We start from the raw sequence: 24,925 nt of genomic DNA, 5'->3' as shown, positions 1-24,925 counted from the left end.
AAAAAGCTAAGCCAGATGTAGTGGCACACACCAGTAATTCCAGCAATCAGGAGGTGGCAGCCTGCCAGGACTACATAAGGAGATGGTGTCTCAAAACACAAGGGATTGTAGATGTGTAGCTCAACAGTATAACAGGTTAAGGCCCTAGGCTCAGTCCCTAGTACTATAAATAAATGCATAAAAATCTTAAAATCGAAGCCACAAAATAAGCATTGAAAACTTCAGCAAGTGATCAAGATCATGACTATCAATAGAACTAGAATGTAAATACCAAAGTTACATAAAAGTAGAGTTTACATGTTGTTCCAAGGACACGCAAGTAAGGAAAAGGAGAAAAGGCTTCTTAATCTCAAGGGATGCATTCTTACGCTCTGAACAACTGAAGTCGTCATCCAATTGATTCCATTCATTGCTCTCAAAATCAGGTGCTTATCCCATCTGGACTCGTTGTTTGGGTGTCCTGTAGCTTCTGTGCTCGAGATTCCTTTACAGTCAGGGCACTCTTGCATGCTTTTAGTCTTTTAGGCCTTTATGCTCTCCCCTCAGAAGACAGCGTGAGTTCATTTTCCAAAGCTCCTCACTGCCCTAGTCAAAACTATTGTCACCTTTATCAAAGCGACACCAGTCTCCAGGTGGGCTTCCTGCTTCTGATCTTATGCTCCTTTGATTTTCCACACCCTGGACATGTTAAAATCTGGGCCCACTCCTGTCACCTCTGCGCCCGTAACCTCCGGTGGCTTCCTATTTCACTTAAGTCAGAAAAAAGCAGGAGAGGTTTTACCTTCTCCATGACAGGAGCCTGTAGCATCTGGCTCTGCCTGTGTTCTCTAACCCCTCTGCCCCATTTTACACCTAGATATTTACTTTGTTCTACCTGGAATACACTCGCCTCAAAGTCTAAAGGTTTCATTTCTCCCTTTTTTCCCATCTTCACTCAGTCACCTTCTATCTTCCTCAGGAACCTAGATTTAATTTTTTTAAATCTCCACAACAGATTCTCCAACACATTTTTCCTGGCTCCCATCAATCCCTGCTTTCACTGTTTTCCTTCTGGGGACTTACTGCTGTCTTCTATGAAGTATTTACTTTACTTGCCTTGTTTCAATCATTGTGCACAGTATCAGGCTCATGAGTGATTCAATGACTTGCCTGTGGTTAGCTTTGCTCCCCTACTGTATCATTGGCTTGGCACATTTCCGAGCATGTACTCTGTATGTGTTGAGTGGTATTCTACTGCAGGTAGTCTAGGAGTCTGGAACACAAAGACGACTGCAACCAGAGCAGAAGCAGTGATTTACGGTGCACAGAACCGGTGGAATAGGAAGTGTTCCTGGCAGTGATGACGTGGAATGCACCTGGCTTGTCTTCTGGGGTAAAATAGTGCTTTCTATTTGCCATGCTCATATGTGCAAGTACTGTTTTTTGCACGCTGCTTGTGCTCCCTCTTCATCACCATCCTGCTCACCTGCTGTCCATCCTTAGGACATGTACTAGACCCATGTAAGTCTAGCACATGGGAGGCAGAAGCAGGAGGACCACTCCCAATTCAAGGCCAGCTTGGTCAATACAGCAAGTGCCAGGCCAGCCAGAAAAATAAAAATAAAAACACTGACTTATAAAGCCGTAAGTTCGCTGTCTTATTTACAGGATAAAGATTAATAAAGCATTAAGCTGTGAAAAGAACATCAACTTCTGTCAAGAGGCCACAACAAGAGTGATGAGTTAAGGGCATTCTAAGAATTTAACATGTGTCTGAAGTCTTGTACTATAGTCTCCATTAACTAACTAGCCGGGAAACAAGAAAAGCACATAATTTCAAAGCAATACAGGACAAGAAAGCAAACAGAGCAAGAAGAGACTGAAATCAGGCAGCTGTGGAGCACTGTTTGAGAAGACTAGAGAGGATGAAGGATAGAGTCAGGAAACAAAGTGAGAGATTACTCAAATATTAAGAAAGGTTCTGAAAATAATAGGTAGGTCAAAGCTCTGAGGAAGAGGATGTTCGGTTTCTTAACTCAGGAATGAGCCTCATTTCAATCAAGAGGTCAGTCAGTGTAGTGAGAATTTCATTTTTTTTTCACATTTAAAAGTATTTGCAATAGTTTGGTATCATACCTGTACCATAGGAAACGAAGCTAGGATCTACAGGTACAAATTCTCAGGACTTATGTTTGTGAACTGATCCATCATATGGAGAATTAGAGGAAGAATAAAGACAGGTAAAATACCAGTATATAGCAAAGAAAGATCAGTTAATTAGCATTGCAAAATGTACACATCCATCTTAAAATATTTTGAACTCCCTTTAAGGGAAAAAAAATGAAACTTTGTAGAAGAAAACAAGTTTTCAAGTTATATACAAAACTATTGTAATGTATTCACCCTCCAAAGCCTTACAAGCAAGAAATAAAATATATTCAGCATTTACTACTTTTAGATGTTTCTTGTACAAAAATAATGTCATTCAATCTGAAGTTCATTACTATAATGAGCTTGCCATTTTTTATTTTAAATGCTTAATTTATAATAAAAGTTCTATTTTTTTACTAGGTAAAAATAGCTATTTCAAAGTTTCCCCCCTTTTTGTTATTGTTTTCTGTGGGACTGGCAACTAAAGTGATGTCTTCACTCGTGCTTTTTTAAAAAGTGATGTGCTGATGAGCTAACTATGCAGTCTTGCTCTAGAACTGTAGCTGCACTGAGTAGTTAAACCATTCCAACTTAAAATATTAACGTGAAGTGATCCCAGGATGCAAAACTCACAATATCTGGCAACTGAGCTAACCTGACATTAAATAACTTGTGCACAAAACCACCCTTCAGTTGCTAATTCTTTTTTGTTCACTTTTTTATTATTTATTAATTCATATATATTAATTCATATATATCAATTGTTATCCCATCCCTGTATCCTCCCATTCCTCCCTCCCTCCCTCCCTCCCATTTTCCCCCTACTCCCCTCCCCTATGACTGTGACTGAGGGGGACTTCCTTCCCCTGTATATGCTCATAGGGTATCAAGTCTCTTCTTGGTAGCCTGCTATCCTTCCTCTGAGTGCCACCAGGCCTCCCCATCAAGGGGACGTGGTCAAATATGGGGGACCAGAGTTCATGTGAAAGTCAGTCCCCACTCTTGACTTATCTATGCAGAATGTCCTGTCCATTGGCTGGACCTGGGTAGGGGGTTCAATGTTCACTGCATGTATTGTACTTGGTTGCTAATTCTTGACTAAGGTTAACAAACAGAAGAGGCCAGGATTGTGGCAACTTCACATCCACACCCACTCCTTTTTTTTTTTTTTTTTTTTTTTTTGAGAAGACACAACGTACAGTGAGCAGATACATTAAGCTCCCTTTTCGCTATCCTAGCCCTACCATGCCAATGCTTATTCTGGCACTGTAACAACCTTGAGTGTGCCACGCAAGCACAGAGCCTTCTGTGACTACTTCAGAAGAGGGTACCAAGGAAAACCTCAACTAGAGCCATAGCACAAGCAGAGCCGCTATCTTGTCACCCTGCAGGGCCTGATACCAACCCTGCGCCTCAGAAACACATACATGTGTACCCATTCTGTGTTCCCCAAAGAAAAGCACAGCCATGGTGTTTCAGGTACATTTATCTTGATGTTACTACACACAAGCAAGCCTTTCAAACTGAAGGAGCAGTCTGTATGATTCTTCCCTTACACAGAAAGCGCCTCTATTTGCTGGTTTGTCAGATCTGTCAAGTAGCAGGGAACACATCCCACATACCAAATCCTCTGCTTAACAGTCCAGACTAAATGTGTCTTCTATCCACTGGTGAGGAAAAGCCAGCCTACATTATCACTGCTTTCCAACAACACAAACAAAGTGAGCAGATAAACGAAGAAGTCTGTGTTGACCTGGGTTAACATGCAAAGTCTGTCAACAACCAAGCCGTCCAGAAACTCAGCTAGGGAAAACGTTGTTATTTTGGTACCCACTCTAGTAGCGTATTTGTGACTCACTAGTTTGATCAAAGGACAGCAGCGGGGTAGAGTTAGTCAGTCTTCTGCCAGGCACATTAAGCCTAAGTGCCGCTTTACAAACAATTCATGCACTTTTGATAAAACAGCCAGTCGCCGTGGATAAAGAGATGGCTCAGCCAGCTTCCTACCATTACAAAAGAACAGAGTTTGTCCCCAGCACCTGTGTAGGGCCACAGCAGCCCGTACCTCCAGCCCCCAGGGAATCCAGTGCCCTCTCCTGGCTTCCACATGCATGCATACACACATACACATATGAATGAATGAAATAATAAATATTCTAAAATTTGTTTAAAATGTTAAATGTTCTTTTTAAAAAGCCAGCCATACCGAGATAGAACTTGTATATTAAACGCATACACACTCAATATTAAAATCAACATCAAAATCTCTACCAATGAAAGTAGTTGTATACAAATTAGACACCAAAGAGGAAGCACAAAAACAGGATGACAAAAGAAACATTCTTTATATAATCATGATGGTTATAAGTCTACAGGCACTATGTAAATAAGCTGTTACTAAAATATTTGAATGGCATTTTAAGTCACGAATTTAAATGAGTCAGAAAGTTAGTCAATTGATGAAAAAAGGGGCCATGGATTTGAAGGAGAGGGGGAGGGGTATGTGGGAGGACAGAGAAGGCAGAAATGTTGTGACTAAAATACAATCTCAAAAATAAATGTTAGCTACATGTACCTTTTATATATAATTAAATTTCTTTATATATAAATTTGTTTGAATATGTAACCAAGTACTTTTTCACAATTCTAGTACCATGTATTTATCCCCATCTTTAAACTGTCTGTTCAGCTGCTTTCAATGGTTACCAAACGTGTGCCAAGAACCCCTGGGGTCCAGCCCACTACAGGGAAAAAGAGAAGAAAGAAGGGAGGAAGGAAGGAAGAAGGAGGGGGGAGGGAGGGAGGGAGGGGGGAGGGAGGGAGGGAGATTAAGGACAATGGGTTAAATTTCTGAAAGGCACTCAACAAGTTTATCCATTTTTCCTGTTTCCTTCCACCAAACGTCTAGTCTCTCACCAGTCCTCTACTGGGCTTAGATGTTTTCTGGGAGTAAGCAACCAGCCACTTTCTGGTTGGATGTAGGGCCCCTTCCATGAGGTAGAAGCCACTCGTGGCACTGCTAGAGGGCCAAGAACCTGTAACTAGGTAGGTCACGGCCCCTAGGGGAGAATCTACTATCATTACTCTGTTAAACTGGCACAATATTAATTCCTCTAACTGATTGTTACAAGCTCTGGCATCAGAGAAGTTTCTTCTCGCAGGAGATGGCAAAGAGCAGAGAGCCACAACAGGTCAGTATGCAGAGAGCTAGAGACTGCAGAGTGCCCAGCCCTAGCTGGGACATCTGTCACCATACCCTTCATCCCAAGGCTAGAGTGGAGCACTGTGGGAGCCAAGACTGAGCAGGAAGAACATAAGAGCCAAAGTGCTGGATGACTTAGGAAATAGTGCCCTCCAGACACAACAGGGCAGTTGTGACAGCTTGAACAAGACTGGCCAAGCTCAAGCCTGACAAAATTACAAAATGGAGAGGGGTGGTAAGCCTACCTGAGGAGCCACTAGCATTTGATGGCTGCTAAGAGAAGCAGCCAATAATGGTGTGACCCCTGGTAGGCTGACCCTCCTCCACAGAGAGAAGCAGCCAATAATGGTGTGACCCCTGGTAGGCTGATCCTCCTCCACAGAGAGAAGCAGCCAATAATGGTGTGACCCCTGGTAGGCTCACCCTCCTCCACAGCAGGCCCAACACACAATGAGTGGGAAAGTTCCTTAAACAATTAGAATTTCCTACCAAATGCTCCACTATAAAACAATAATAATATTACCACTGACACTTCTTATCTGTGTAAGCATAGTACATAGAGACGTTTGAATTTTCAGACAGGACTAGGGTACAGCTGGGAGGTACACTCTTTACCTAACATGTATATGGTGAGTTTGATTCCCAGCACCTCGAAAATGAAATAAAATTCAACAATTAAAATTCTGGATAGAGCCAAGTGTCACAAACAGAAAGTACTTTGTCTTCAACACGCTGAGCACTCTAGCGAAGTTCTTACTTGGCTTAGCTATGGATCCTTATGATGTGTGGCTGGTTTACAGAAGGTAATTTACCTAAACGAGCGACTAGTCCCAGGCACTTTGGATTACAGAACTATGACAATGAAATTCTGTGCCAGTCTCTGAGTAAGAGAATGCATGGTTTCTTCCCTGAAACGTCTCAGGTGGCAGGCTTAGGGGCTGCCTTGTTGAGTTTTTCTAAAAGTTTTTCTAATTTATTTGCACAATCAAACAACGTTTTATGCTATGAAAAACAATCAAGAAAGGAAAGAAGGCAAGTCATTTTCAGCCCTGGTGAAGGTTTCTATGGCTAACAATGTTTATTAAATGTCCCCATAACCTGTGAGGTAGCACGTGCCTTGAATGGCAGCACATGGACAGAGAAGCAGTGGGTCTCTGAGTCTGAGGCCAGTGTGGTCTACACAGCAAGTCCCAGGCTGACCAGGGTCAACGGCCTCACAATGACTTAATCCTGATAAAAATGCATTAACTGTGTTCACTCTTTGGTACTCTTTTTCATATGTGTTTATATGAAGCTAATGGCACGCTTATATGAAAGAAGTCCATCACAAACTGACGAATACAGTATTCTTCAGTTACTCAGTCAAATCCAGAGACAGAAAGAAGGTGGCCAGATCTGGGTTAGGAGTGGACAGGAAGGTGACATCGGACAAACAAAATGAAAATAAAAATCTAAAGTTATTCCCATAACCTAAAAGGCAATTACTGAGCCATCCTCTGTGGCCTTCAAGAGCCCATGCAGTAAAGCGGAGAGACTGAAACTCAGGCTGGTTTCTACACGACACCGCAATTTCCATGGTTTCCTTCCACCAAAGTTATACAATTTCTTTTAACTTTCACACTTTGTGACTTAAATATGTTTTTTTTTCCTATCACCATGATTCCCCTTGATCTGGGGGAAATACTCCATTAAAAACATCCAGATAAGACATGCCTATATAGGGAATGTAAGACTACATAACTAATCATGGGCAAACTATCAGCCTTCAAAAATCTGCATAAACAACATGACTTTTGCACCAATGAAAGGTTAATTCATTTACAATATAAGCATATGTGACTAGCTAATGGCACTGCAGGACCTAACCAAAGAAAACATCACTGGATGGATTTTAAAAGGAGAGACAAGCTGGGCAGGTGGCTCACACCTGTGATCTCAGCACACTTGGGATACCCAGGTAAGAGGATCATGAGCTCAAGGGCAGCCTGGGCTACATGCTGAGTTCCAGAGCAGCCTGAGCTAAAGTGTGAGACCCGGCCAGTGCCACCCCACGCACATCAGGGGCAGGGGAAAGGGAGAGAGAAAGAGACTGTCCCTGAAAAGTATACTCAACACTGTCAATATGACAACTGCCTCATGTATGCAGATTTCATGTGATGTAGGTCACACTTCCAACACTGAAGAAATGCCTAGAGTCCTTGCTAAACCTACAGCCTTTCCTACATACAGAGTTAACAGTCTAGAGATTTAAGACCTAGATGACGCTGAAGGGTGCTGGAGCTGCTGGCTGGGTGCTGCTGGGTATGGTTAGCACACCCCTGATCCAGCCATCCGGAGGAAGAGGCAGGTGGAGCTCTGTGAGTTCCAGGAAAGCCAGGGCTACACAAGTGAGACCCTTCCTATCTACTAAAGATTAATGTCATTAACAAAGCAGATACAATGACTCCACTGTGGTGAGGCAGGGCTCACACTCATGGACTTCAGGACAACAGTGGCCCACCCAAGCTACGGTTCTAAATGTAGCCCAGCTACACCAGGCTCGGATGGAACCCCTCCTCACAGCGCCATTCATAAAGCTTGAATGGGTGTACTCTGACTGACCACCAACTTTTTCTCGACATTTCTCTGCACTGTCCTCCTACAGTGGAGCAGTCATTTTTAGAATTAGTGGACTGCATCGGTCGTCACCTTTCTGTTGCTGTAACTAAATACCTAAAGGAACGAATTAAAGGAAAGAAGGTTTCTTTGGCCCCATGCCCGTTTGAGAGCACACTGAAAAAAGAAAAAGAAAAGAAAAGCTATTAAACCCCTCTAACAAGAACAACAGAGACAAGTGCCCTGAGCCTACATAAGCAGCATCCACCACGTGCACAGCAGAGTCCATACAAGCAGCGACACAGGACCCGCCAGCCCTGGACATCACATCTAACACAACGGAAGCCACGTACAATTTGACACTCTCTGAGAGTTACATTAAAAATATTAATAACACTAATTTTAATAATACATTTCACTTGACCTAATATACACAAAAATCTTGTTTCAATATGTAACCAATATTATAAAACTATTAGGTTCTAGGCATGTGGTACAGCATATATTTAGCATGTGTGAGAGCCTAAGGTGAATCCCTAGCACTAACTTCTTCAGGTAGGTAGGTAGGTAGGTAGGTGGACGGGTGGATGAAAGAGCGATAGATATTTATAAATGTTGTATTATCTTTCCTATCTATTTTAACAGTCTTTCCAGAAACTATGAATATTTTACTCTTTACTATTCAGGCAAAACATGACAATTTGTTTCTTAAAAACCAGTCACAATGTGGCATCTGAAACCGTATCATTCATTTTTTGTGTACTGTTACATTTAATATGCATGTGTTCACTGCGTGCTTTGTAAATCATGTTCTAGAAAATACCAGCTCCAAGCTATACAGCTGCTCTACTATACTTATTTTAATGCATTTGTTAATATTACCTGTCACCTCAGCTGTTAAACTAATAAAGGCTGTCAGCCTCATCATGGCAGGGACACATATTCCAAAATTATAATTGTCTTTTGAAAGTTCAAATTCCAACATTAATAACACCTGTCAGTTGTTTTCCCAAAATGACATTCACTCCAGCACTTGAGAAATTGGTTGCCAGATACCCAAATCTAAATGAATATCAGTTTGTCAGCCATTCCTTCAAATAAAAATGGTACCCCATAAAGCAGGATTCCAAATGCTTTTTCTCAATTATTCACCATGTATCATTACATAGCAAAAGCATTGATATGCATTTCTCATGTCTTCTAATGATATAAAACAGATAAACAGCCAGTAAGGTAGCAAAAAGAAGCTCAAAATCATAAGCGGTTAGGAAACAGACATGAAAGCCATGAGACTTCAGTAAGATATGCTGACAGGAAGCACAGAACACGAGCCCTGCAGAGACAACGGAGCTGAAAAGCTGGGATCGCTGTAAAACAGTGCAAACACTATGAAAAACAGAATGGCAGTGCCTCTAAAAATAGGCACAGAATTCTTATATGACCTAGTAATTCCAGTTCTGAATATATAACAAAAAACAGTAAAAATAAGGATTCAAGCACACATTTATACACCCAACAACTGCAACCTAACGTACAAACAACCCAAATGTCCATGGCAGGTTAATAGACACCAAATGTGATATAAACACACAATGGAACAGCATCATTCTTCAAAAGGATGGGGCTGGTTTTGATGGCACATGCCAGTGATCCCAGCACTTAGGAGGCTTAGGCAAGATGGTCTTGATTTTCATCCCCTACCTTTTAAAAAATAAAAGAATCAAATTCCGATGCAAACCGTAACAGGGACAAGTGTGTTAAGACACTGTGTTAAGAAAGCAAGGCACAAAAGACAAGCATTGTCTGCTGCTGCTCTACCAAGCGACTAGAGGAGCCAAATCCTCCAACAGGTTAGTGGTTATCAGAAGCTCAAGGGAGGAACAGGAGTTCCCATTTAAGACGGGCCCTGCCCATCCCTTCATCTCTTCCCTTTCCTTCCCAGCCCTGCAGGTGGTGCTGGGTACTGCTCTGCTAGGACAGTCGATGAGACCAGTGCAATTCCACACTACTTACCATAAAGATCCCGAATACCTTATTTCATTTATGACAGAGCTTCTGTAACCTGGGACAACAGATTAAGCCAAATGAAGCTGGGTGCGGGGGCCTGAATGAGAAATGTTCCCTAGAGAAACATCTGAGCCCTTGGTCCCTTGGCTGGTGGTTATGGAATTTCCAGGTCGTAGAGCTTGGTTGGAGGAAGTACACCATTGGGGGAGGGGGGGCCTAAGAGCTTATAGCCTCACCTACCTCCTGCTCCCCTACCCACCCCCCTTGTCGACTCCCCAACTCTGTTTCCCAGAAAAGCTCAGATGCCATCTCTCAGCTTCCTGCTCCGGCTGCTGGACTTGCCTCCCTCAGGGCGGGCCTCTAGCCACTGCAACTGTAGGTCAGAGCACCACAGTACTTTGTCAGAGCGGTAGAAAAGCAACTGGTATGCTAGGGGTTTAGACTTTTCAAGTGAATTGTAGTCTTGCCTCCAAAGTTACAGTACCCTCTTAGATAATCTTCAGAAAGAATAAACCAGCTTTAATTTTGAAACCTGAGACAAAAATGTTTAGGAGCACTGTACCCCATTTGCCTCAGGCATTAATACTCTAGGTGCCCCCAAGGGACCAAGTTCACTAGTGCCCTCACATCAGCTTGCCACTCCAGAAGTCCTGTATGTACACAGCGCCTATGAGAGGCAGTGCTGGGGCTAAAGCTAGGAGAGCTGAGGTCTCCATCACTTACTTCACTTCCCACAGTTAAAAAAATGACAGCATTCAAATTAAATAATCAGTTCAATTATGAAAAATCTAATGGAGTACTAGCACTTTTTAAAGACTGTTAGTCAACAATACTAATCCCATTTAATAGGATATTTAGAATATTTTCAAAAGGAGACTATCTCTAGTTTTCCAAAAGGTAAAAACCAATAAACCTGACTTCACATCATCCATAGTGGCTCTTATAATCTGAATATGAAATGCGTTCAAGTGGTTAAGTTCCTCAGTCCCGAGCTGTCAGCAGCATTTAGGGGGGTGACGGGAGCTTTCAGGCATGGCGGGTTAGGCTCGAAGGCGTGCTTCCGAAGGCTATGCCTAGTCCTTGGTCTGCCCTTATGGCCCTGGCTCCTGTGCAGCGTGAGGAGAGCTGCCCTGTTGCAGCACAGGCTCCATGCCATGCTAGTTTGTCCCCCTGCTGTCCCAGAAGCAATCGCTCTAGGGACCGGACTAAGACCTCTGAAGCCATGGGCTAAAGTAAGTCTGTGTTAACGCTGTCTCCTGGGCCTTGTGTCACAGCAACATTACATTTTTGAGATGCTTGTGGCATTTAAGAAAAGAGCAGTGCTGCAATGCAAAAAGCAAACTTACACTGTTCAAATACAAATCAAAGTCTCTTGTTCTAGAAATTTATGAGATTAGTAAAAATCCAATTTTGAACAACTAAAAATCCATAAATGTGCTTCCTACATTTTCTTTGGATAAAACTATCACAAACATATAGTAAAAGAAATAAAATCCAGGAGCTGGAGAGATGGCTCAGGCATTAAGATCACTAACAGCTCTTCCAGGAGATCTCCAATTCAATTCCCAGCAACCATATATATGGTGGCTCACAACCATCTGTAGTGGGATCTGATTCCCTCTTCTGGTGTGCTTGAAGACAGAGCACTCATAAACAGAAAAATACCTGAATAAAAATTAACAAAAATAAATAAAATCTAGACTCGTGAGGGACTTTTACTTTTCTATTTGATTTTTTTTTTTAAGACAGGATCTCACAATCAAATTCTGAACAATACTCCTGCCTCAGCCTCCTGAGTACAGGCTCCCCTGAGCCACCATGTCTGCATTACTTGCAAAGATTCTAAAATTATCATTTAAATAAGATGAAAAATGAGTGTGCTAGTATGAATAGGAAGTACTTTTTTTTTTTAAAGGCTCATGTTGAAAAGTGTCTGGCTGGAAACCACTGAGCAGTGGCTGACTCTGAGGCTCTGACATCATGTACAAGTTTATCTGCTGGAAGGGGCGGAGCGAGTGCTGGGGTGGTGCTTAGGAGGCGGTATGTGGCCACAGGCCCTTCTGTGTTCTGTCTGAGAGGAGCAGCTCTGCCTCACCAGGTCCAGACACAAAGTGAGGGCCACAGGCTGTCTACCAATCTGTCAGGAACCCTGAGCTCAATCTCCTCTTCCCTCTATAGTCTTCCATCAAGACTCAGCACAAAGAAAAAACCACAGCATGACCTTTGCTAGACTAGAAGTCGGAATGGCATTGGGTCGAGAGTCTGAAGTCTAATTTGGAATATATAAATAGTAGTTTGATAAAAGGTTTTTTAAAAAATGCCAAATCCTTAGCAATCCATTTGACTATTTGTGAGGACTTGACCTGAGATGGCTGCATGAACTAGTCACAGCACTGTACTAATAAGATTAAAAAATCCTTAGCAGTCCATTTGACTATTTGACCTGAGATGGCTTCATGAACTAGCCACAGCACTGTACTAATAAGATTAAAAAGTTACTCCACTGCTAATCTTGACTCACCATACATGTGCCGCACACACACCTCATGATACCCACACTACCGCAATTAGCCATCTTATAAATGTGTTACTAATCACAGAAGACCTATCAGAGGCCATGTAACACATTCATTTATTCAAATTCTGACAAAAAAATTCAAAGTACACATCCTACTGGTTGCGAATCAGTACCATCACTTGCCCCACACAGAGGACAGGAGGACATTAACGTTCAGCGGCAGAGTCCATGACGCAGACCACAGAATGCAAGTGGGTCACTGCATGTGGCACATCGTCGTCATCACAATTCTAGACAAACAGCTGACAGGAATCAGTAGTGAAAAATTCACTATTTTGTTTAGCAATTTTAGTACAATATCTTAGCGATCCAAGGGTGAACAGGAAAATATAGACGACTGAGAATCTCATTCTCAAGAAACCAGTGAAGTGTGTAAGAAGCCCAAGGCAGGCCTAACAATGGCCTAGCCAACAAGGCCTGCAGCGAACAGAACTGTAGCGCTGGGGCAAGGAAGGGTGTGTCAGGACTCCTAGAAATCAAAGTATGGAAGAAGGTCGAGATAATGGCGAGGTGCAATGAACCAAAGTGTATAAAACACGGTTGCTCTCCTCTGACCTCGTGCTGAGATTATGAATGTCCTAATCTAAGAACAAAGTCTGCTCCCGTTAGGAGCCGCACGGCTAGAGGAGAGCGCAGGAGGTGCCTCCTCCTTCCCAATCTCCTCCCCTCGCAGCCACCCATGCTATTACGCCTCGCACTACCCGAGAGACAACTGAGCAGCCTCCAAAGGGTAAGAAGGGTTAGGCTAGGCAGCACCAGCCAGAACCGCCAGCTCCTCTCTGCACCGCAGCGCCTTCCTTTAGTGCAGGGATACCAGTCGAGGGAACTCAAGCAACCACATGTTAAAAATCACACCTGAGAAAAGCCCTGAAAACAAAAATTAACTACACATGTAAACAGAAAAAAAAAAAACATTCGGGAGCCAATCCCACACTGTGTTTCTGTCCCTCTGGATAACACTAACCTACACTATCATCAAATACCTTACTTCAGTGCCTTCTTAGTTTCTCCCAGTGGACATAGAAACAGGGCTGGGGCTGGGGCTCAGGGGTAGTGAGCTCTCCCACAGGAAGGAAAGGAGAGAGGGGCAAAGGACAAACACCGGCTGCAGCACAGCAGCTACGGACTGATGTCAGACATGGCTGTACCTGCTCACACTGACTTTTAGGAGGCTTTCTGGTCACTTTTTAAGTTAAAAACTCAATCTTTCACAAACACGCTGAATACCAACTATGAGTACAACACCGTGAGAGGTAAAAATGATTGCAAGCCAAATCTTATATGGGCTACATTTTAAAATAATGGTAACTCTTTATTGGAACAGGACAAAACTGAGTGTTGGCTATCTGAGAGACAATTGCCACACGTGGGGCCAAAGGCTGCAGCCAGATTTCAGAAGCAACCAGAAGATTTGTTAAAGTAGTTGTATGTTAAACAACTCCTATGATAGCCAATTCCAACAGGGGGCGGGACACGAGGGCAGGCAGGTATCTGCAGTCTAGGCAAATGTAACAGTATAAGTAAAAACTAAAATCAAATAAAGCAAAAGTGTATTGGTCTTGCCTGCCAATTACATCAAAATACCACTAAGTGGATACTGAACCAACTGGGGCTTCGTCGCTTTGTCTACTCGTCGGCCCCTTTTGCTGGAGAGACTGTCACAACTTCAAGACACAGTACACAAAATTGACACTCAAACCTAACTGACAACAAATTCCACAGAAATGCAAAGGAATCTTCAGTATACACAGCTCCTCATTTATTAAAATAAAAGCAAATGTACATACTAATGAGATGGTGTCCTCATTTGTTTATACGTAAGGAACTAGATCTTGGCTAAATATTTGCTACTGAAGAACACAGAGTATTTTCAATGTTTTAGCTGATTAATATTTTTACTTTATAATCATCAATGCTGAGAACACTGCCTTATATAATACCCCGTATAAAATGACAAACTTGAATTTAGAGCCATTTCAGAAACTGTTAAGAAACTCTGCTCCAGACCCAAGCCAAAATTCATTAAACAATTTTATTTTACAAAATTCAAACCAACAATTCAAATAATGATTTTTAAACATTGGAATTTAATGTAACACAGTCCAAACAGAAACTAATTTGATATGAGGAATGACAATAGGAAAATATTAAATCTTTGTTTTTGTGAAATTAAAAAATTGTGCTTCTAGAAAAGCAGAAAGCTGTTCAGTAAAGCACTGCAACTCGTGGCTTCAAGTCTCAACTGGAGGCGGGATGCTTTGGGCAGCGTTTTGGTGGAGTTGCGCAGTCAACCAGCATGCTCTAGGCAGAGTGTAATGCTCCTCTCAGAAGGCGACTGCAGTGGGGGCTCCCAGGGCAACAAAGCAGGCTGGCAGAGCACCTCAGATTCACTACACACTTGATTTTGAATTAATTTCTGGTCTTTGTCATTCAGAAACCTTTCACTGTTCCCAAAATTTGCACACACACATAGTTATCTAACTCATGGGGTGGTGACCCATAGTTTAAGAAGCTGGAATATAAACAAAATATCCATTTCTCACAGTTCTAGAGAGGAAGAGGCCTAAGATAAAGATGCCGACAGAGTCAGTGTAGTAAATAACCGACATCGGATAAGCGTGGAGCCTGTTCTGGGAGCAAGTTATCACAATTCTAGAATCAGCTTTCACTAAAAGCTTAAAACTAAACATGAATCTAAGCTCTGCCATACCCACTGACCTCTGGCATGCAATGCACCGTTGGATACTGTCACACATTGCCTTTTTATTCTTCCCACACATTAAATCCATGTCTGAGGAGAGGAAACAACATTTCCTAAGAGTTTAACTCAACACAGAAGACATAATTACTGGATGTGTACTAGAGGATAAGGCTGCTGCAGCGCCGTGAACTACCATCTCATGGTGCACAGAACGGAGCTGTCTCTGTGCTTTCCTTGTCTACGCGTTTCTTTTCTAACCACTTCTGTAGGGGGGAAAAAAAGTATGTCACTGGGATAAGGTAACTCTAAGGGGACCCCGTGGCTATTCTTTAAGTTAAAGCGATTAAGTGAAACAACACTTTGAATTAATTTGCCTTCACAAAAGTAGAAAATTCAGGGTCCCCTGGCCCAAGTAAAGATTTTGATGAGCCAATAAAGAACTCTTCATTGGTACTTTTCAGCTTGCAAATTAGGTCTTTAATTCTATTAAAAACATGTGGTTTGCAACAGAAACCAGGACTCTGTGAGCTCCCTCAGTGGGTAAAAGCACTTGCCTGGAGACTTAAGTTCAACTCCAGACCCCATGGAAGCAAGAGAAAACCAATTCCCAAATGCTGCCCCTCTGACCTCTGCACAGGTGCCTGCGCCAGGACGCTCCCGTCTACGTTAGCAGTAAGTAGAAGCAAACCACATTTATTTTTAAAAGACAAACATCATCACAGTTGAATGACCATGGGCGAACGAGTACAGCAACTTGCAAATACAACATCAATTAAGAGAGTCTCTCTAGATGGGGGGTGGTGGCCCAGGCCTTGAGTCCCAGCATTGGGGAGGCAGAAGCAGGCCGATCTCTTGAGTCAAGGCCAGCCTAGCTAGATCTCTGAGATCCAGGACAGCTAAGGCTACACAAAGAAATGCTGTCTCAAAACAACCAAAAAGAGAGAGGGTGTGTGTCTTTCTAGTCCCCCAAAGTGTAGTATCTCCTAGGGGAGGTAAGAGACCAACAATAATTAACTAACTGCCTTAGTGTTTCTAAGTGCTAACATAATTACATTTCAAAACAAAAGACTGAGTGTGATACAACAGAAAAAGCTAGTGTCCACGGGAAGGAAGAGCTATCATAACCATTAGCTAGGTAGGGAGCAGGGATTACACAAAGTAGCGTGACAGGCACACACAGCAGTGAGTCACAGAAGAACAGGAAGTTGAGCAGCACACTGAGGCTGGAGCAGAGTCCAGGAGAACGGTCAAGGTGGGCTGAGGAGCACACATCCACAGCTGTGAATGCCTGGCCAGGAAGTGGACCAAGTAAGCACAGCTCCAGTCCTCTCCTGAAACAGCCCAGTTTCCCCGGCAGCAGATCCACACCCGTCCCCAGCTCTGGCAGTCTGTCCTGCCTGCTCTAAGTCCGTGGTTCTAGTGAGTGGCTCCAGATGCTGCAGCAACAGTAGCAGGGCCTTGGCCAGACATACAAACTTTTGAGAAGTGAGAAGCAGCCTCAAATTCTGCATTTTATCAAGTTTTCCAAATAATTCTGATGACTTGAAATGTTTTAAGATCAGGTGCTGGCAAGATGGCTCAGCAGGGAAACTGAGTTCTACGAGCTGTCTTCTGACTTGCACAGGTGTACTGTGGCATATGCATATGCACTCACACACAAATCAATTAATGAAAAACAAACAAAGTGGTTTTTGAAAATGTTTTTGCTTTTAGACCAATGTTCTACAGGAGTTCATGCATGAGCCCTGCCTGTCTCCCTCCCCTCCCCCCTCCCCTCCTCCCCCCTCCCCTCCCCCCTCCCCTCCCCCCTCCCCTCCTTCCCCCCCCCCCACCTCTCCTCGGGCTTCTTTTATGAGCCAGCCCTAACAGGCCCTGACAGGGTGTCCCCATCTCTATACCCAGGCATCACTGCTGAGCTTCAGACCACACAGCCAAGGTCCACTAGGCATGTCCTCTCACCCCGCTCCATAGCGTCCCAATGCCTCCCCCAAATCTGTCCTGTGCTTGACTTAGCAAATGCTACCTCCATGAAGAGCTGCAGAAGTAAAGTCAGGTTGGCCTCCCTCACACCCTCGACACAAGCCCCCAAGGGCCTCACATCTGAACACTGCAACACTCTACTCTCCACTCTGTCAGTTTTAATCGTTTTCATTTACACACTCTCAACCATTTTCTATCTAGCAAGGTCTATAATCATAGGGAACCAGGGCAAAGCAGTTTACACTGTTCAGTATCTTCCGATTACATTCAGATAAACCCAAACTCAGCCTAACATACAGGGCCCGGTACCCTAGTGGCCTGGTCACCACCACCCTGGGAGTCCTGCTCACACATGAGCCATCTCCACAGCATCTGCTCTGAGCACTTTCAGCTCCCGCAAGCCTTCTTCACAAGGCGACTGCTCCCTCCTGGCCTACGGCCATGTCTCCCTACCTAACACTTCCTGCCCTTGGGCTTCTGCTAAAGTGCTGAAAGGCTCATCTCAACTCCCTTAAACTCAGTTCTTTGGAGACCATAAGCTTGCTCTTCACTTTTAACCACATTAACCACAGCATTTTTGCTTGTTTAACATTTGCCTTCCATATTACCCTACAAGTTGGACTGAGTTAGAGGGCGGCTGCACTTAACAAGGCTGTGGGATGCAACAGCTGGTGATGTTTCTGTGAACTTCTCCCCTCCCTCCTTCCTGTCCTCTCTTAGGAACATTAACTGAAGTCACTGGGAAGCCAAAGATGATTTCTGCAAGTAAGATATTTACAATCATCATTTCCTACAAAATTAGTGTACTATGTTTCTACTCTCCTATAAAACGAACAATGAGGAGCAGTTAATATTTAGCCTCCATTCACTCACTCCAAGCCATTAGTGCTGACAAAACTAAGTTACATTTCTAGAATTCTGAGTTCCTGCCTCCAGTACACTGACAGAGGCACAAACCCATAACCATATCAGTAGTTCTCTCCCCACCCTGAGTACCAAGCCTATTCAGCCCAGGTAACCTCGAGATTAACTGTCTCAGCACATCGTCGGTGTTCTAACCTGGACATGCCCTTTAAGGACATGCCCACTCTGCACACTAGATGTATTGGTGGAAAAAATAAGCATCTTCAAGAACCCACTTGAGCATAGTGTGTGTGGTGTGTGCTCACAACCCCAGCACTTTGAGAGGTGCAGGTAGGTTTTCAGACTCAGCTACACAGTAAGTCTTGAGGCCTGCCAGGCTAAGGCCTGTTTCAAAAAAGCAAAGCTGAACAAACAAGCATTCTTCCTGCTTTCAAACTCCCTGCACTACCATTAGAACCCTTCTTTTGCATGTACAGATAAAAACAAACCAGTCCTACCTTTTAATAAAAGCTTAAAGGCTACGCTGAATTATTTGTGCTTGACAAGTGGATGCTATCTCAAGCTAGCATTGGCATGAGACTCTGCCTCGTTTTAAAGCTCAAAGTCAGGATTAGTTCAACTCCTAAAACTGAATCATTTTGGGGAAAACACAAGAAAATGCCTCACTGTGGCATTAGTCCTCCAAACTTTCAATAGAAACTGAAAGGGGAGAAATTACAAGCATTTCCAAGCATATACATGCTTGACTAGAAAGACAATAAAACAAACTGTTTCACAGAGAAAACTACGCCAACAGTTTAATTCATATAAAAGTACAGCCCTAAAATGCTTTCACTGTAACTAAAAGTGTACAAATCCGTGCACACATACATGTTGGTCATCATTTCAGCATTCTGTGTTTGTCATTTTGTTAACTTGCTCAAGTTTACTCTAATTCCCCATCACTACTCTTGGCACTCTGATGGTCATTTGCAGATATACACAAAGGTAGAAAACTGAACCTCTCGACTTGGATGTTCCTACTTTAGCTCTCATACTGTCAGTAAGTGTCCTTCCCACGGTAAGTGCAGTGTAATCTTTTCCTCATTTGCTTTTTTACTGGTGATGTCTGTGTTTAAACTGGTTCTGGAGCACAGTGCAATCTAGAGTTCCCAAGTCCAAGAAAGGCTATGGTTTCCCTACAAAGAAAATATGGTAGATAATCTTTATTTTGGCCCGAGTTAGAGATCATGAAGTGCTAATGGATCGCTAACATACACTGAATAAGGTGTCTTCAGACACAAATGCACACAGGACAAAGCACATATATAAATGAACCCACAAAGACGTGAACAGAGGCTTAGCGGTCCCCTACCCTGTCATTTGCCCTGGAAGCAACGATTCAGGATTTGCTAAGCCAGTGTTCATTTTGACTTCTGGAACACAGTTAATTACACAGAGTACAAGACAGAGACTGGTTTATTGGAAAGACAAGGGGATCACTCAGAATGGAACCTCTATACACACACACACACACACACACACACACACACACCTCAAATGACAAGCAAGTCTGTCACTTATCGATTAATCATACGTCAATGTGAGCCAGACTTGTGCTGAGATGTACAGAATCAGCAAAAGCAAGCATTCTTTTAATCGTGTGCTCTCTTAGAAAGGGAAGAACTACACATGGGAAGGAAGCCCAGGGAGGCCCTGGCTTCTAGAGATTTAAACCTGTTCCCAGTGTGTCAATACAGGAAATTCCATCTCTCCTAAGAGTTTCTTCAACCTTTGTTTCCACCTAGCACTTGATCACTCACTAAAGCCAAATATGTAAATAAGTAGGCATTTAGTATTTTCCTTGTTTTTGAGTTGGGGGCTGGGGGGCTCTTTCTGTAGCCCTGTTGTCTTGGAACTAGTTATGTAGACCAGGCTGGCCTTGAACCCACAGAGATCCACTTGCCTGGGATTAAAGGAGAACACCACCACACCCCACAATTAATGAAATAAATTTTAATGAGGCAGACAGAAACCAAAAGTAAAGTGCTTGCCAAGCAATCATCAGGACTAAAACTCAGATCCCCATTTTCCATGTAAAAGCTGAGCACGGTGGCCTTCTTCTGTAACTCAAGGCCAGCCAGAAAAACAAAAACAAAACAAAACAGAACAAAAAGCAGGCGGGTCCCTGGAGCTCCCTGGCCTGCTGAGCCAGATGGGTGAGCTCTGGGTTCAAGGTCTCACAATTTAAGGTGGAAAGCAAATGAGGGAGATACCTACCGTTGCTCTGCACACACGTGTACACAGGCACGCGTGTGCAGGCACCCACAGATACACAAACAGGCACGCATGAAAAAACATGAAAGATAAACACTTCAAGCAAAGGTCAGTGGGAACGACAGCCTGTGTGCAACCCCGGCACGGGAAGACTGAAGAGAGAAGATGGTGGAAAGTTCACGGCTTGGTAAAGTCTGGTGATATGACCTGCCTTCAGTCTTTATTGTCTCACACACACACACACACACACACACACACACACACACACATCAACACTTCAGCAGTGATGTCAGTACTTTGTTACTGAGTGTGCGGTAAGATAGGGCTGTGTTAAAATGTACAGTCTACTGGCCTGAAAACTAAATAAAAGACCTACCTGAAAATATCACTACTAAGCTACCACTAAAGTATAGTGTGTGCACTAATAGCCACCAGCGCTCAACACCTACAGCTCAACTTAACCCACACCTGACGCTCATGTGGACTATAGGGCCAGCAGAGTTCGCAGTGTAGCAAATCTATCAAAACCACTCACAGACAATCCTTCTGGAAATCTGAGGGTCCCTTCCCTCCACTCACCCAGGCTCAGCAGGGGTGGCCAATTAGAGCACTGGCTTGCAAAACCAGGACACACACCCCCGATAACGTATGTTTGCTTTTCCTTTAGTTTATAGGCAGCAGTCCTCGGCTTTCTCCTCACTGCAGTTTCCTATTGTTCATGGAATCTCAAGACTACAAGCAGAGCCTGTCTTGTTTTCAAGCCGTGTCAACAGCTTAACTAGCAAATCAGAATGTCAAGACTTCTCGCCAGACTCTCTCTCTCTTTTCTTTATTTTTAAAAGTCGCTTGTCAATAGGAAATATTCTTGAGAAATTTTTTCAACTTACTTAATACTCTGCATTCAAAGCTTCAAAGGTCAAGGCGGCAGGCAGCAAGAAATCAGAAAGTTTTCTACAAGCGAATTACACCAGAAAAACAAAACTAGAGTCAAGCATGTTTTTAACATGGAGTTTTTTTAAACATGGAGTAAACTTTTTTATGTGTGTAACTAAACTTTTACCTGCTGCCATAACCTCTTTCAGACAATAAAAGAGCCACCAAAGCCTCACAAGGGAAAGTTTAGCTGTTCCTCTTCGCCTTTTAATGTACTAACAAAATGACCCGCTGGGCGGACAAAAACAGGACCTTCTCCCGGGAAAACGATTCTAAACAACAAAGATAAACGCACTTCAAGTTTACTCCCCCACCCCACCCCCAAGTAACCACTTAACTGAATTTGGAGACAGTGCCAACACACACACACACACACACACACACACACACACACACACACACACAATCTGCATACATACAAACATACACACAGGGGTTTGGGAGTCCTGTTTTGTTTTGGCTTTTAGAAGTAACAAACCCCAGCGGAGTCCACTGCCCTGCGTGTCGGGGACACCCGCCAGAGCCACAGCTGGCAGAGCAGTGTCCCAAGCACTGCTCCATCTGACCCTCTAATGAGTCACGGGGTCCAAATCATGACACCACATCACTTACTGGGACGTCTTCTATTTCTCCCCTCGCGCCAGGAAGAACAGAAAACGATTTCAAACTCCCAAGCAGGCACCCGTGCCCGCAGCGGGGCCGCCAAGCGGCTTCAAGCCCCAGCCACTCAGCACCCGCCGGGCCAGCCCCGCAGCCACCGTCGCCGCCACACCCCGGCCTCCTTCACCTGCTTCCCGCCGCGCCCCTACCTTCGGCCAGCGACTCCTCCAGGGTGACCTGGTAACGGCCGACGGCGAACACCCGGACCCCCACGGACGAGCCTGCGAAGCCGCCGCTGAGCCCGGAGCCCGCGGCCCCGCCAGCCGCCGCCCCGCCGCCGCCGCCGCTGCCCTCCGACTTGGGCATCCGAGAGAACTTCTTCATGGTCCCGCCGGCGCGCTGGAGGGCACCAGGAGGACACGAGGGCGAGAGCCGCGACCCGCGCGGCGCGGCGCGGGGCGCGGCCGACTGTCCGTCCGTTCGTCCGTCCGCGAGGGGTCGCCGCCCTTCGCGCGCGCGAGCGAGGGAGCGAGCGAACGAACGAGCCTCGGTGCGCAGCGGCTCGCCGCGCCTCACATTCCGCGCGTCCCGAGCGCGCAGCCCCGGCCGCCCGATGCAGCTGCCCGGCGCCCGCAGAGCGCGGCGGGGGGGAAGGCGGGGCCGGGGCGGGGCCGGGGCGGAGCCTGGAGCGAGGGGCGCGAGCCTCCGGGAGGGAGAGGGAGGGGCCGGCCGAGGTGGGCGTGGCGCCCGGCCCCGCGGCCCGCGCACCCTGGAGACCTCAGCGCGTCCGCGCCGGGCCCAGACCGACGCCGCCCGCCTCTTGCGGCTCTTGGGGGCGCGGCGCCGGTGCCAACCGCTGGCGGAGCCGGGAGCCGGGCGCCGTGCGCAGGCGCGCTGTCCGCGCCGCCGGAAGTGACGGTTCCGGCCCGTGTCACGTGGAGGAGGAGGATGGGGGGGCAGCATCTCGGTGGGGGCTGGGGATAGGAGTGGAGTCCTGGTCCCACGCGGGGTCCGTGGGGCTGTTCGGATTGGAATAGTGCCTGTCGCTCTGGAGGGTCCTTAAACGCCGCCAGCAACTTAACCCTCTCTCGGAAACTGCCGGCTTTGAGCCTCAGCCAGTTTTCCAGGCTCTCTCCCGAGAGACTCGGTTTTCCGGGCGCCCCGGAGCGTGGGCGGGGGAGCGTCGTGAAGCTCGCAGGTTCCCGTGGGCGACTTGCAAAGCCCAGGTGTCCTCGCACTGTGCCGGATGTTTGCTCTCGGGAGCGTTCTGCGGTCTAAGAATTATTTAGGAACGCTTTAAAAGGCCTGCTGTAAGCGACGTAGGAGCTGTGCGATTGTATTCAGAATAGGTATTAAGATCATTTTTTAAGGCTATTAATCGATGTTGGCTGGGAAAACTTAACCCAGTCGCCCAAGGTCACGCAGCTGGCTGTGGCCAGGAGCATCAGAATTCTTAGTTACTTGCTTTGGGCCGTTCTGAAGAAGTGAGGGTCAGATCCTTAACAGTCCTGCACATTTAAGACTGGAAACAGGCAGCAGTTTCTGGTCCCACCCTAACAAAAAGATGTGCCCTTTTTGAAAAAGAATGTTGGGTCGCTTCACTTTTTATAAACTTGCAAGAGTCTCGCGCCTGCGGGATGGGCACGGGGAATGTGGGCAGAAGGCATCTGGGAGCGGAAAGGGTTGGCAGATGTAGAAAAGGTGCGAAGATAGAAGGGGATTCTCGCCCCGCCCTGCTTTCTGGTGGTTTCACCTTGTGGTGGTGGTGGAGTCACAGGTAGCCTGAGTTGGCCTGGAACTCGTTACCTACCTGAGCTGGCCTTGAACTTGTGATCTTCCTGTCTCCTCTTTGCCCACGAGTACTGGGACAATGAGCATCATTGCCAGGCCTAGCTTGGCCTCCTTTTCTATATATAGAAAGCAGGTGCCGTAGCCCAAGGCTCATCCTAGCTGAACCATGAATTCGAGGCCAGCCTGCAGTGCACGACAAGATCTTTTTTTATTTTTAAAAAGTTAATCATAGTAATGTGCTGAAGGGCTCCAATGTATTAAGCTAAAAGGTTATAGGGTTTTTTTTTTCCACCCTGATAAGGTTTCCGGACTCCAGCACACACCTGTGAGCCCCTCTCCACGTACAGTTCTTTTAGTGAGATCCAGGCAGAGGCATTAGGAAATGTGATGAAACAAAACACTCTGAGCTCAGAACCCTCTGTGTTCTTCCCGTCAGCTACTTGACGAGAAGCTGTCTCTCAAGCGCTCAAACAGCGCTCCCGATTTAGGCATTTCTGCCTCATAACCCGCTAAACTGACATTCCTCATCCAAAAGGCCTGACCTTTCAAGTACATTCCAGCTCAGTGGAAGTCGGATCATATGTCAGATGATTGATGTGTTGTGGCACTTGGGAGTTTCCATTTAGAAATGTGCTGGCCATCTTCCTTACTGTGAGGAGTCGCTCTCCAAGCAGAATAGTGGAGACATGTTAGTCATTTCATTTGTCTGGAAATTGACTCAGTTTAACAAGAAGGCTGGGCCTCATAGAACTTAACCTCATCGGAACACTAGCACAGAAGTCTCTAACCGTAATGTTATCGTTGTTTTGGTAAACAAAATCACTTTGTTAAGCCGGGCGTGGTGGCACATGCCTTTAATCCCAGCACTGGGGAGGCAGACAGATCGCTGTGAGTTCGAGGCTGGTCTACAAAGCAAAATCCAGGATAGCCAAGGTTACACAGAGAGACCCTATCTCAAAAAACAAACAAACAAATCACTTTGTTGAACACACATATTCCACTTGGGATTTTGAAAGTTAATGTTTAGAACCCTGCTGAAAACTGACCACCATCAAGACATCTGTTGAGTTGTGAGCAAATATGCACGCAAGCCTGACAGCTCCCACAGCTCCTTCTTGTAAGTCGTCCTCTGACTACACATGCTCCTGATACATAAGTGTTTGGGGGAAAAAAAATTTTTTTTTAAATTAAGAGATGGTAGAGCCATTGAGATGGCTCAGCAGGTCAAGGCATTTACAGCATAAGCCTGGTGACGTAAAAATTTATGTACTACTAAAAGATCAGCCCT

The 24,925-nt window shown here is 45.0% G+C and overlaps 1 protein-coding gene across 2 annotated transcripts in view; it reads right to left on the bottom strand.

Moving 5' to 3' along the window:
- The window catches only part of BMP2K (BMP2 inducible kinase), a 104,984-nt gene extending 82,276 nt beyond the window's left edge, over positions 1-22,708 (bottom strand). For both annotated transcript variants that reach the window (XM_084759358.1, XM_084759359.1), the window contains exon 1: positions 22,056-22,708. In XM_084759358.1, coding sequence (XP_084615484.1) covers positions 22,056-22,230 — 175 coding nt within the window. In that variant the 5' untranslated portion in view covers positions 22,231-22,708. The remainder of the gene's footprint in view (positions 1-22,055) is intronic.
- Between the last annotated feature and the right edge of the window lie 2,217 nt (positions 22,709-24,925).

Source organism: Acomys minous, assembly GCF_964271855.1.
Source record: "Acomys minous genome assembly, chromosome: 15".
Taxonomy (NCBI): Eukaryota; Metazoa; Chordata; class Mammalia; order Rodentia; family Muridae; genus Acomys; species Acomys minous.
This window is presented reverse-complemented; position numbering and strand designations above follow the sequence as displayed.